The 13,114-nt window shown below is 42.1% G+C and overlaps 1 protein-coding gene across 1 annotated transcript; it reads left to right on the forward strand.

Moving 5' to 3' along the window:
• The first annotated feature begins 5,965 nt into the window (after positions 1–5,965).
• Positions 5,966–12,719, forward strand: LIPT2 (lipoyl(octanoyl) transferase 2). Its single transcript, XM_065945095.1, has 2 exons — positions 5,966–6,418; positions 6,951–12,719. Exons 1-2 carry the CDS (start codon positions 5,971–5,973, stop codon positions 7,178–7,180), a joined length of 678 nt encoding a protein of 225 aa, XP_065801167.1. The 5' UTR covers positions 5,966–5,970; the 3' UTR covers positions 7,181–12,719.
• Positions 12,720–13,114: the final 395 nt, after the last annotated feature.

Here is a 13,114-nt window from a genome sequence, read left to right on the forward strand (position 1 = left end):
TACTATCTGTTCTCTCTTAATTTCTTGGCCCAGAGCCTGATTTTAGTTAGTTATTCCCTGTCCCAGCTCCAATTCTCACTTCCTCCTTCCCAACCTCTGTGGACTAGTCCCATACACAAAAATTAATTGTAGATTAGGTCCATATAGTCAAAGTTATGGTTTTTCCAGTAGTCATGTACAGTTGTGAGAGTTGGACCATAAAGAAGACTGAGCAACAAAGAACTGATGCTTTTGAATTGTGGCGCTGGACTATTGAGAGTCCCTTGGATTGCCAGGCGATCAAACCAGTCAATCCTAAAGGAAATCAACCCTGAATATTCTTTGGAAAGGCCAATGCTAAAGCTGAAAGTTCAGCATTTTGACTACCTAATGCAAAGAGCCGATTTATTGGAAAAGACCCTGGTGCTGGGAAAGATTGAAGGCAGCAGGAGGAGGTGGCAGAGGATGAGATGGTTAGATAGCATCACTGACTCAATGGACATGAACTTGAGTAAACTCCAGGAGATAGTGGAGGACAGAAGAGCCTGGCATGCTGCAGTTCATGGAGTCTCAAAGAGTTGGACACGACCTAGTGACTGAACAGCAACAAATCAGCTACATAAGGATTAGTTGATAGTTAATGTTTAAGTGCCTGTACTCCCTTAGCTTCACAAATTGCATATGGAATCTGGCCACACAATTTTTGAGGGGCTACTTTCTTGTCTAGGAGTGGGGCTGGAACCAAGAGAGATCACATCACCCTGGGATCCCTCTGTTGGTTAGTGGCCCCATCATCCTTGGACATCTTGCCCATTTTAACTGCTGAGCAGTATTTCATCGTATGAATATATCACACTGTATCAGTTCTCTTACAGGTAGACACCTGGGCTGTTCCCAATTTGGGAATATTTATAAATAAAGTTGCCATGGACTTTGCTGTACAAATCTTTTTGTGGTATAAATGTTTTCATTTATCATGGGTTAATTCTTAGGAATAAAACTGGGTCATGGAATAGGTGTATATTTAATTTCACAAAAAATGCCAGACCTTTATCACAAGTGTTTATGCCATTTTACACTATCACAAGCAACATGTGAGAGTTCTGGTTACAACCTTGCCAACACTTGCTGTCTTTAGTCTTCTTAATTTTAGCCATTCTGGTGATGGCATAACAACTTTTCATTGTGGTTTTAATTTACATTTCCCTGATGACTAATGATGTTGAGCACAGAAAGACAAGAAAAAGAAAACATACAAATAATAAACAGAGAGAACAAACAAAAATAAAATAAAGGGTCAGACTTAAGCCTTAATATGTCAGTAATCATATGCTGTGTGCTCAGTCATGTCCAACTCTTTGTGATCCTATAGACTGTAGCCCACCAGGCTCCTCTGTCCATGGGGTTTTTCAGGCAAGAATACTGGAGTGGGTTGCCATGCCCACCTCCAGGGGATCTTCCTGATCCAGGGATTGAACCTGGGTCTCCTGTGTTGACAGACAGTCTTTTCCATCAAGCCACCTGGGAAGCTCAATAATTACCTTAACCTAAATGACCTAAATAGAGCAATTAAAAGACAGAGATTGGCTTAATGGGGAAAAAAAGCATAACCCAACTATATGCTGTCTATAACAAACTCACTTTACTATTTTTTAAAATATTTATTTGGCTGCACTGAGTCTTAGTTGCAGCACACAATATCTTTGATCTTTGTTGTAGCCTGTAGGATCTTTAGTTGTGGCATGCAAACCCTTAGTTGTGGTATGTGAGATCTAATTCCTTGACCAGAGATTGAACCCAGTCCCCCTGCAATGAGAGACAGAGTCTTAGCCACTGGCCCACTAGGGGAGTCCCTAAACTCACTTTAAATAAAACAATAAAGGCAGAATAAAAGTAAAAGGATGGAAAGATAAATCATGCAAAATTAAAGGAAAGCGGGAGTGGCTAGAGGGATATCATATAAAGTAAACTTCAGAGCAAAAATATTATCAGAACCAATTACATTATGAAGTGATAAAAAGGGTCAATTCATCAAGAATATATAGAAATTATAAATGGATATGCAATAAACAACAGAGCTGAAAAGCATGAAGCAAAAACTGATTAAACTTAAGGAAGAAATAGGTAAGTCCACAATTAGGTAAGTTGGAGACTAAAGTACCTTTCTCTGAACACTTGACAAAAAAACTAAACAGAAAATCAGCAAGGATATAGAAGAACGCACCAGCACCACTGACTAACAGATTCTAAATAACATTTATAGACCACTGCACCCAACAACAGCAGAATACACATCCTTTTAAATTGCCCACAGAACATATACCAAGACAGACCACATGCTGGGCCTTAAAAAAAATTTTTTTTAAGAACTGGGATCATACAGAATGTGTTCTCCATCCACAATGGAATCAAATTAGAAATCAGAAAGATATCAGGAATACAACATACTTCAAAGTAATCCGTGGGTTGAAGAAGTCTCAGGGAAATTTTTTAAAAATATCTTGAACTGAATGAAAGCGAACATAGATCATATCCAACTCTGTAGGACACAGCTAAAGTCACACCGAGAGGGAAAAGTTTAGCACTAAATTTAGCACTGAATTCATACAGTAAAAAAGAGGAAAATAATCTCAAATCAATTATTTAAGCTCCCACTGAGAACACACAAGAAAAGAACCAAATAAAGCAAGCAGAAGGAAGGAAATAATAAAGATAAGAGCAGAAATAAATGAAATTGAAAACATAAAACAATACAAACAATAAAACAAAGAGCTGATTCTTTGGAAAAAGTAATAAAATTAACAACATCCTAGCAAGACTCACAAATCAGAGAGAAGATACACTATAGACCATGTAAACATAAAAAGGATCACTAAGTGAATACCACAAACAACTCTACACACACAAATTTGACAACTTAGATAAAAGGGACTAATTCCTTGAAAAACACAAACTACTGCAACTCACCCAATATGAAATAGATAATTTGAATAGCTCTATAGCTATTGAGATAATTGAAGTTGTAGTTTTAAAACTCCCCCAAAGAAATTTCCAGATGGTTTCACAGAGAATTCTACCACACATTAAAGAAGAATGAACTACAACCCAGATTACTGTACCCAGCAAGGATCTCATTCAGATGTGAAGGAGAATTCAAAAGCTTTACAGACAAGTAAAAGCTGAGAGAATTCAGCACCACCAAACCAACTCTTCAACAAATGCTAAAGGATCTTCTCTAGACAGGAAACACAGAAAGGGTGTATAAACACGAACCCAAAACAACAAAGTAAGTGGCAACGGGACCACACCTATCAATAATTACCTTAAATGTAAATGGGTTGAATGCCCCCAACCAAAAGACAAAGACTGGCTGAATGGATACAAAAACAAGACCCCTATATATGCTGTCTACAAGAGACCCACCTCAAAACAAGGGACACATACAGACTGAAAGTGAAGGGCTGGAGAAAAATATTTCACGCAAACAGAGACCAAAAGAAAGCAGGAGTTGCAATACTCAAATCAGATAAAATAGACTTTAAAATGAAGGCTGTGGGAAAAAAAAAAAAAGGCTGTGAAAAGAGACAAAGAAGGATACTACATAATGATCAAAGGATCAATCCAAGAAGATATAACAATTATAAATACATATGCACCCAACATAGAAGCACCACAATATGTAAGGCAAATGCTAACGAATATGAAAGGGGAAATTAACAATAACACAATAATAGTGGGAGACTTTAATACCCCACTCACACCTATGGATAGATCAACTAAACAGAAAATTAACAAGGAAACACAATCTTTAAATGACACAATGGACCAGCTAGACCTAATTGATATCTATAGGACATTTCACCCCAAAACAATCAATTTCACCTTTTTCTCAAGTGCACACGGAACCTTCTCCAGAATAGATAGATCACATCCTGGGCCATAAATCTAGCCTTGGTAAATTCAAAAAAACACGAAATCATTCCAGTCATCTTTTCTGACCACAATGCAGTAAGATTAGATCTCAATTACAGGGAAAAAAAAAAAACTATTAAAAATTCAACATATGGAGGCTAAATAACATGCTTCTGAATAACCAACAAATCATAGAAGAAATCAAAAAAGAAATCAAAATATGCATAGAAACGAATGAAAATGAAAACACAACAACTCAAAACCTATGGGACACTGTAAAAGCAGTGCTAAGGGAAAGGTTCATAGCATTACAGGCTTACCTCAAGAAACAAGTCAAATAAATAACCTAACTCTACACCTAAAGCAACTAGAGAAGGAAGAAATGAAGAACCCCAGAGCTAGTAGAAGGAAAGAAATCTTAAAAATTAGGGGAGAAAAAAATGCAAAAGAAACTAAAGAGACCATAGCAAAAATCAACAAAGCTAAAAGCTGGTTTTTTGAAGATAGACAAAATTGACAAACCGTTAGCAAGACTCATTAAGAAACAAAGGGAGAAGAACCAAATCAACAAAATTAGAAATGAAAATGGAGAGATCACAACAGACAACACTGAAATACAAAGGATCATTAAGAGACTACTACCAGCAGCTCTATGCCAATAAAATGGACAACTTGTAAGAAATGGACAAATTCTTAGAAAAGTATAACTTTCCAAAACTGAACTAGGAAGAAACAGAAGATCTTAACAGAGCCATCACAAGCACGGAAATCGAAACTGTAATCAGAAATCTTCCAGCAAACAAAAGCCCAGGACCAGATGACTTCACAGCTGAATTCTACCAAAAATTTAGAGACGAGCTAACACCTATTTTACTCAAACTCTTTCAGAAAATTGCAGAAGAAGGTAAACTTCCAAACTCATTCTATGAAGCAACCATCACCCTAATTCCAAAACCAGACAAAAATGTCACAAAAAAAGAAAACTACAGGCCAACATCACTGATGAACACAGATGCAGAAACCCTTAACAAAATTCTAGCAAACAGAATACAACAACATATTAAAAAGATCATACATCATGACCAAGTGGGCTTTATCCCAGGGATGCAAGGATTCTTTAATATCCACAAATCAATCAATGTAATATACGACATTAACAAATTGAAAGATTAAAAACCATATGATTATCTCAATAGATGCAGAAAAAGCCTTTGACAAAATTCAACATCCATTTATGATAAAAACTCTCCAGAAAGCAGGAATAGAAGGAACATACCTCAACATAATAAAAGCTATATATGACAAACCCACGGCAAACATTATCCTCAGTGGTGAAAAATTGAAAGCATTTCCCCTAAAATCAGGAACAAGATAAGGGTGCCCACTCTCACCACTACTATTCAACATGGTTTTGGAAGTTTTGGCCACAGCAATCAGAGCAGAAAAAGAAATAAAAGGAATCCAGATAGGAAAAGAAGAAATGAAACTCTCACTGTTTGCAGATGACATGATCCTCTACATAGAAAACCCTAAAGACTCCACCAGAAAATTACTAGAGCTAATCAATGAAAAATTAACTTTTGAACTGTGGTGTTGGAGAAGACTCTTGAGAGTCCTCTGGACTGCAAGGCGATCCAACCAGTCCACCCTAAAGGAAATCAGTCCGAAATATTCATTGGAAGGACTGAAAGTTTCAGCTAAAGCTGAAACTCCAATACTTTGGCCACCTAATGGAAATAATTGAGTCACTGGAAAAGACCCTGATGCTGGGAAAGATTGAAGGCAGGAGAAGGGGACAACAGAGGATGAGATGGCTGGATGGCATCACGGACTCGATGGACATGAGTTTGAGCAATTTTCTGGAGCTGGTGATGGACAGAGAAGCCAGGCTCGCTGCTGTCCATGGGGTCGCAAAGGGTCGAACATGACTGAACGACTGAATTGAACTGACCTTACATTAGGTATCAAAACACTCGCTCAACAGCCAGTAACAAGCATTTAGGGGCGGAGGCTCCGGGTCCCCGCCCCTCCCTAGGCCCAGAAAGGAGGCGGGGCCCCGCAGACGCCGCGGCGGGCGAAATGCTGCAACCGGTTGTACGGCTGGTGTGGCTGGGTCAGGTGCCCTACGCCGAGTTGCTGGCGTTGCAGCAGTGCTGGCTGCGGCGGCTGCAGGCCGAGCCAGGGCCCGAGGCGGGTGCGCTTCTGCTCTGCGAGCCCGCGGGGCCCGTGTATACCACCGGGTTGCGCGGCGGCCTGACGTCCGAGGAGACGGCGCGACTGCGGGCCTTGGGTGCCGAGGTGCGCCCCCTTGGCCGGGGCGGCCTAGCCACCTTCCACGGCCCGGGCCAGCTACTGTGCCACCCGGTACTCGACTTACGACCCCTCGGCTTGCGCCTGCGCACCCACGTGGCGGCGCTGGAGGCGTGCGCCGTGCGTCTGTGCGAGCTCCAGGGCCTGCCCGGCGCCCGCGCGCGGCCCCCACCCTACACCGGCGTTTGGCTGGGCGAGCGCAAGATCTGCGCGATCGGTGAGCGCCTCGGGGCGGGGCCTGGCGGGGCCGGACCAATGGTGGTGAGGGCAGAGCCCCGGGCGGGCGGGGTGTCACTGGCGCGGGCTTTGAATCATCTGCCCACTGCCTTTAAGAGTTTCTGAGGCTCTCCTCACTGGTATCTTCAGAACCGGAAGGTCACCTCGGAGGTCACGTGGTTCAACACGCTCATTTTTAGAAATGGAGAGACAACGAGAAGTGAGTTGCCAGGTTACTTTACAATATCTGGACAATAAGGATGAAAATTTTTTTCATACTTTTTTTTTTTTAAACAGCGGAATCTTTGTTAAAAGACCTTTCTGTAATGTCCATAGTAAGTGCAGGCACTGTGGAGCCACAGGCGTCTCCTCATTTTGACCCCCTCCCCTGATCTGTGGACAACCTTTTGGGTGCTCTAGAAACAGAACTGGAAAATCAGTGGTCTAGTCCAGTTTCTTCATCTCACTGAGGACCATCATGAAGCCTGGGGAGGGAGGGTGTCTATTCTAAGACCTGTTGATTTGCCTTGCAGGTGTCCGCTGTGGAAGGCACGTTACGTCCCACGGCCTGGCGCTGAACTGTTCTACGGACCTCACGTGGTTTGAGCACATTGTGCCCTGTGGGCTTGTTGGGACAGGCGTCACTTCCCTGAGTGAGGAGCTCCAGAGGCAAGTCACTGTGGATGAAGTAATACCACGTTTCCTTGAGGCCTTTAAAGAGACCTACAAGTGCACGTTGACCTCAGAGGACAGCCCCAGCTGAAAGGCGTTTATATTATCTCACCCTGGAGGTCTTGCCTTGGAAAACACCGCACCAGACTTGGAGTCACTGGAACCCAGATTCTAGAACTGGCCCTGTCATCCACACATCATGAGACTGTGGGCAGATCATGAGCTCTGGGCCCTTGGTTCCATATGTATATGGTTTATTTATATCTTCCCAACCTACCTAAGATATAGATATGAAAACATTGTGAAAAGTATACTATATGAATATAAGGCATTAGCCCTACTATCGACACTCATTTCTCAGCTCAGAAAAACTCAGGTATCATAGGGTGTCATTTCTCAAATATTTCCTCAATACTGTATTTAATTGGGGAAGTCTGGGCTCCAGTTCCTTTGATTTTTGTAAGAATTATTTTTCAGGATCATCCAGGTGAAGGTGATGTAATGTGGATTTTTTTACATTCTTAGGAGACCTGGGAGCTTTCTGCATAACAGGGAAAGGGAAAGGCTTCTTTAAAGAGTAATATGGGATTCTGTCTTCCTGGGTTGGATTCCTTAAGCCTGATGGCTTTTTTAGTTAGGTACCCTGAGCTAGGCCAAAGGCTAGGGGAAAGAGAATAATAATTTCTGACCCTATACAAATGCCAAAAATAGAAGGTTTTTAAAAAAATATTAGATCTCTATAAAGGTTGTATGTTAATTATCTATAACAAGTCACCCCAAAGCTTAATGACTTAAAAGAATAAGCATTTATTATATAAAAATATATATATAAAAAAAAAAAGAATAAGCATTTATTATCTCATATACTGTGGTTTGGAAATTTGGAAGAAGCTTAGCTGAGTGGTAATGGGTCAAGGTCTCTTCTTAGATGCAATCAAGATGTCAGCTGTCGGGGGGCTTCCCTGGTTCTTCAGTGGTTAAGACTCCATGCTGCCAATGCAGGAGCCACAGGTTCAACCCCTTGCTGGGGACCTAAGATCCCACATGCTGCATGGCTCAGCCAAAAGATTAAAAAAAAACAAACAAAGATGTTAGGCGGGGCAGCTCTCTTCTGAAGACTTAACTAAGGCTGTGGAGTCAGCTTCCAAGATGACTCACTCACATGCTTGGTTGGTACTGGTTTTTAACAGGAGGTCTTAATTCCTCTTCACTCTGTGTTGTTGTTCAGTCGCTCAGTAGTATCTGACTCTTTGCAACCCCACGGACTGCAGCACACCAGGCTTCCCCGTCCATCACCAACTCCCAGAGCATGCTCAAACTCACGTCCATTGAGTCGATGATGCCATCCAACCATCTTGTCTTCTATTGTCCCCTTCTCCTGCCTTCAATCTTTCCCAGCATCAGGGTCTTTCCCAAGGAGTCAGATCTTTGCATCAGATGGGCAAAGTATTGGAGCTTTAGTTTCAGCATCAGTCCTTCCAATAAATATTTAGCATTGATTTTCTTTAGGATTGATTGGTTTCATCTCTTTGCAATCCAAGGGACTCTCAAGATTCTCCTCCAATACCACAGTTCAAAAGCATCAATTCTTTGGCACTCAACTTTCTTCATGGTCCAGCTCTCACATCCATACATGCTACTGGGAAAACCATAGCTTTGACCAGACAGACCTTTGCTGGCAATGTCTCTGCTTTTTAATAGGCTGTCTAGGTTGGTCATAGCTTTTCTTCCAAGGAGCAAGCATCTTTTAGTTTCATGGCTGCAGTCACCATCTGCAGTGATTTTGGAGCCCAAAAAAATAAAGTCTCTCCATGTTTCCATTGTTTCTCCATCTATTTGCCATGAAGTGATGGAACCAGATGCCATGATCTTCAATTTTTGAATGTTGAGCTTTAAGACTCTAGTTCCTCTTCACTTCCTGCCATAAGGGGAGCTGTCATATGCATATCTGAGGTTTTTTATATTTCTCCTGGCTATCTTGATTCCATTTTGTGCTTCATCCAGCCCGGCATTTCCCATGATGTCCTCTGCATAGAAGTTAAATAGGCAGGGTAACTATATGTAGCTTTGCTGTACTCCTTTCCCAATTTGGAACCAGTCCATGTTCCATGTTCTAACTGTTGCTTCTTGACCTACATGTAAGTTTCTTAGGAGGCAGGTAAGGTGGTCTGGTATTCCCATCTCTTTAAGAATTTCCCACAGTTTGTGGTGATCCACACAGTCAAAGGCTTTAGCATAGTCAATGAAGCAGATGTAGATATTCTTCTGGAATTCTCTTGCTTTTTCTATGATCCAACAGATGTTGGCAATTTGATCTCTGGTTCCTCTGCCTTTTCTAAAACCAGCTTGAATATCTGGAAGTTCACAGTTCACATACTCTTGAAGCCTGGCTTGGAGAATTTTGAGCATTACTTTGCTAGTGTGTGAGATGAGTGCAATTGTGTAGTAGTTTGAACATTCTTTGGCATTGCCTCTCTTTGGGATTGGAATGAAAATTGACCTTTGTCGTATGGCCACTGCTGAGTTTTCCAAATTTGCTGGCATATTGAGTAAAGCACTTCAACAGCATCATCTTTTAGGATTTGAAACAGCTCAACTGGAATTTCATCACCTCCACTAGCTTTGTTCATAGTGATGCTTCCTAAGGCCCACTTGACTTTGCACTCCAAGATGTCTGGCTGTAGGTGAGTGATCACACCATTGTCATTAACTGGTTCGTTAAGATCTCTTTTGTATAGTTTTTCTGTGTATTTTTACCACCTCTTAATATCTTCTGCTTCTGTTAGGTCCATACCATTTCTGTCCCTTATTGTGCCCATCTCTGCATGAAATGTTCCCTTGGTATCTAATTTTATTGAAGAGATCTCTAGTCTTTCCCATTCTATTGTTTTCCTCTATTTGTTTACATTGGTCACTGAGGAGGGCTTTCTTATCTCTCCTTGATAATCTTTGAAACTCTGCATTTAGATGAGTATATCTTTCCTTTTCTCCTTTGCCTTTTTCTTCTCTTCTTTTCTCAGCTATTTCTAAGCCCCCCTCGGACAACCATTTTGCCTTTTTGCATTTCTTTTTCTTGGGGATGGTTTCACTTTTTAGGGCTGCTTGGATATTCTTATGGCATGGCAACTGGCTTTCCTCAGAGCAACAGATGCCAGAAAGAGACAGGGTAGAAGCCACAATGTCCTTTATGACCCAGCATTGGAAGTCACACAGTCATTTCTGCAGTCTCCTAATATGTGAGCCCTGTTTATTCAGTATGGAAGGGACTACACAAAGGTGATAGGAGGTGTAGATCATTAAGGGCCATCTTGGAGACTGGCTACCACAGGCAGTTAGGGTAGAAGGAGCCTTGAATAAGAAGTCAGGCAACCTCAGTTCTAGTCCTGGCTCTGTAAAACAGTAACCAACGACATTCAAGATGGCAGTTGCTTCCTGAGGGACTGCAGGGAACAGAGCTCCCTGCTGTTGATTGATGTGTACTGGAGGTAAGCCACCAAAGTGTTCGTTTGTACCACAACTAGTGAAGCCCTCACCCTTTAGAGCCCGTACTCCACAACAAGAGAAGCCAGCACCATGAGAAGCCTGCTCGCTGCAACTAGAGAAAGCCCTTGCACAGCAATGAAGACCCAGAGCAATCATAAATAAATGAATAAATAGTGAATTTAAAAAATCCAAGAGTGGAGCTGCAGCTGGCTCCTGAGCAAAACCAGAACTTGTTGTCCTTAGGAGCCCACATGGTCTCTTCTGTTCTCTGCCATGCTTCCTGGTGTTTTTGCTTCATTCTGTCACTCCAGTCCAGCTTCCTCTGTTTCCCAGGCCATGTGGTAGAAGATGGCTTCTGCTGCTGTTACCCATGTATGTTGGAGGGTAGTTACGAAGGAGGGTAGTTAACACCCTGGCTTTCCCACCTCCAAAAAGTCTCTTCTTGTTTATGCAGAGTCTTTTCCTCACAAATAAACAAACTGTCAAGGAAAATCCCCAGGTTTCTGGATGCTAGAGGTATTGCTGGAACGGAGAACGCTGGATGATGACCAAGTTTGGAGAGGAGGATAACGAGTTTAGTTTTTGATGAATCAAGGTTGAGATACTTGTGGACGACGCATGTGAAGAGGCCCAGTTGGGTCTGTGGATCCGGAGCACAGCTGTCATGAGTGACAGTTTATGTCTGGAAGCCCAAAGAGAGAAGGGGAGGGCAGAGCGCTGATAAGTGTGAGGTGCAGGCCTAGGAGACCAAGGCGCAGTCTAGGCAGAGATGTAGCACGGGACCCAGAGTGAGACAATACGCCGATCTCATTCACTCTTCTGGCTGCAAAGCAAGATAGGTTTATTTTACAGATGAAAAAACTGGCCTGGGAGGCTGAGTGACTTTTATGAGGTCGTGCACTTAGGGGCAGAGTCAGTCCCTGGCTCCTCAGCTGGGTCTTTGCGCTCTCACACAGCTCTCTCTGAAGGGTGAGCAGGGAGAGCCAAGGAGGTCGCCGGGCCTGGGGAACTGGGTCAGGCCACTGCTGCGGGTTCCTGACTCTCCTTCCTTCCTGGTCAGAGCCCACCTCCGGTTTCCCACCGGGGCCCTTCCTCAAGGAAGGAAGCTCGGCATACGAAGGAGGGTAGTTAACACCCTGGCTTTCCCACCTCCAAAAAGTCTCTTCTTGTTTATGCAGAGTCTTTTCCTCACAAATAAACAAACTGTCCAGGGTCTGGTAAACGAGTGTTAAGTGCGAGGACGTGACCAACTGCAGTGACTTTTCCAGCATCTTGTTCCTCAGCGAGGCTGGCAGGAAACCAAACAGGACCTGCTCTGGCAGCATGACCAGGTGCACCTCGCTTCATGAAAAAAACCTCTTTCTGAAAACCTCTATGGAAATCAGATATTTGCCATCAAAATGTAATTTTTTTTCACTAAATTGTAATTTACATATTATCACACCATATTATAATAACTATACAGTTTTTAAAAATAAGAAAAATTTCACTCCCACCTAAAAAACACCCTTTCCATTTGTGTGTGTTTCCAGTACTTGATCATAAGCTGACATCTTTTATTATTCTAGCCCATTATTCTGCCTTATAATTCTACTATTATAAAATATTATGTGGATAAAATTTTGTATACTCTTTTATTTTTTAAATTTATTTTTATTAGTTGGAGGCTAATTACTTTACAATATTGTAGTGGGTTTTGTCATGCACTGACATGAATCAGCCATGGAGTTACATGTATTCCCCATCCCGATCCCCCCTCCCACCTCCCTCTCCACCCGATTCCTCTGGGTCTTCCCAGTGCACCAGGCCTGAGCACTTGTCTCATGCATCCAACCTGGGCTGGTGACCCTATTTGCAAAACAGAAAATTTTGTATACTCTTTTAAGCCAAACATTTTCCCACATTGCCAGATAGTTTTTATATTTTTAATGTCTTAATCTTATTTTTATTTCTTTTAAAACAAATCTTCTAAAAAATATATTGGGAATGCATGCACATGGAATAAAGTTTAAAAGGTACAAGCAGGCTTTCCTTGTGGTTCAGTGGTTAAGGCTCCAAGTTCTCAATGCAGGGGGCACAGATTTGATCCCTGGTCAGGGAACTGAGATTCCCACATGCTGCATGGGCAGCCAGATAAATAAAAGGTGCAAAATGCTACTACTGAATTGTAAGTCTTACTGCTATCCCTTTTCCCTGTAAACCCAGGCCCTTTCCCCGAGGCTTAAATGAAGGTAAATGTCTCATTTTTATTCTTCACATGTATTTTATACATATCTAGGCATACATGCATTTTCACGTGGTAGCATACTATACACACATCCCTGTACTTTGGAGATTGCATCAGGTCAGTATATAAAGAACATCCTCATTTTAAAAATGACTATGGAGTATTCCATTCAGTGGATTTATCATGACTTATTTATCTAATCCCCCATTAACGATGTTTCAGTTCAGTTCAGTCACTCAGTCCTGTCCGACTTTTTGCGACCCCATGAATCGCAGCACGCCAGGTCTCCCTGTCCATCACCAACTCCTGGAGTTT

This window comes from Muntiacus reevesi, chromosome 9, assembly GCF_963930625.1.
Source record: "Muntiacus reevesi chromosome 9, mMunRee1.1, whole genome shotgun sequence".
NCBI classification, from domain to species: Eukaryota; Metazoa; Chordata; class Mammalia; order Artiodactyla; family Cervidae; genus Muntiacus; species Muntiacus reevesi.

Excerpts from the sequence above, each read along its gene's own strand:
- LIPT2 (XM_065945095.1), top strand. The coding sequence starts at position 5,971 with ATGCTGCAACCGGTTGTACGGCTGGTGTGGCTGGGTCAGGTGCCCTAC. Across the intron at positions 6,419-6,950 it reads GCGCAAGATCTGCGCGATCG|GTGTCCGCTGTGGAAGGCAC; the intron begins GTGAGCGCCTCG and ends TTTGCCTTGCAG.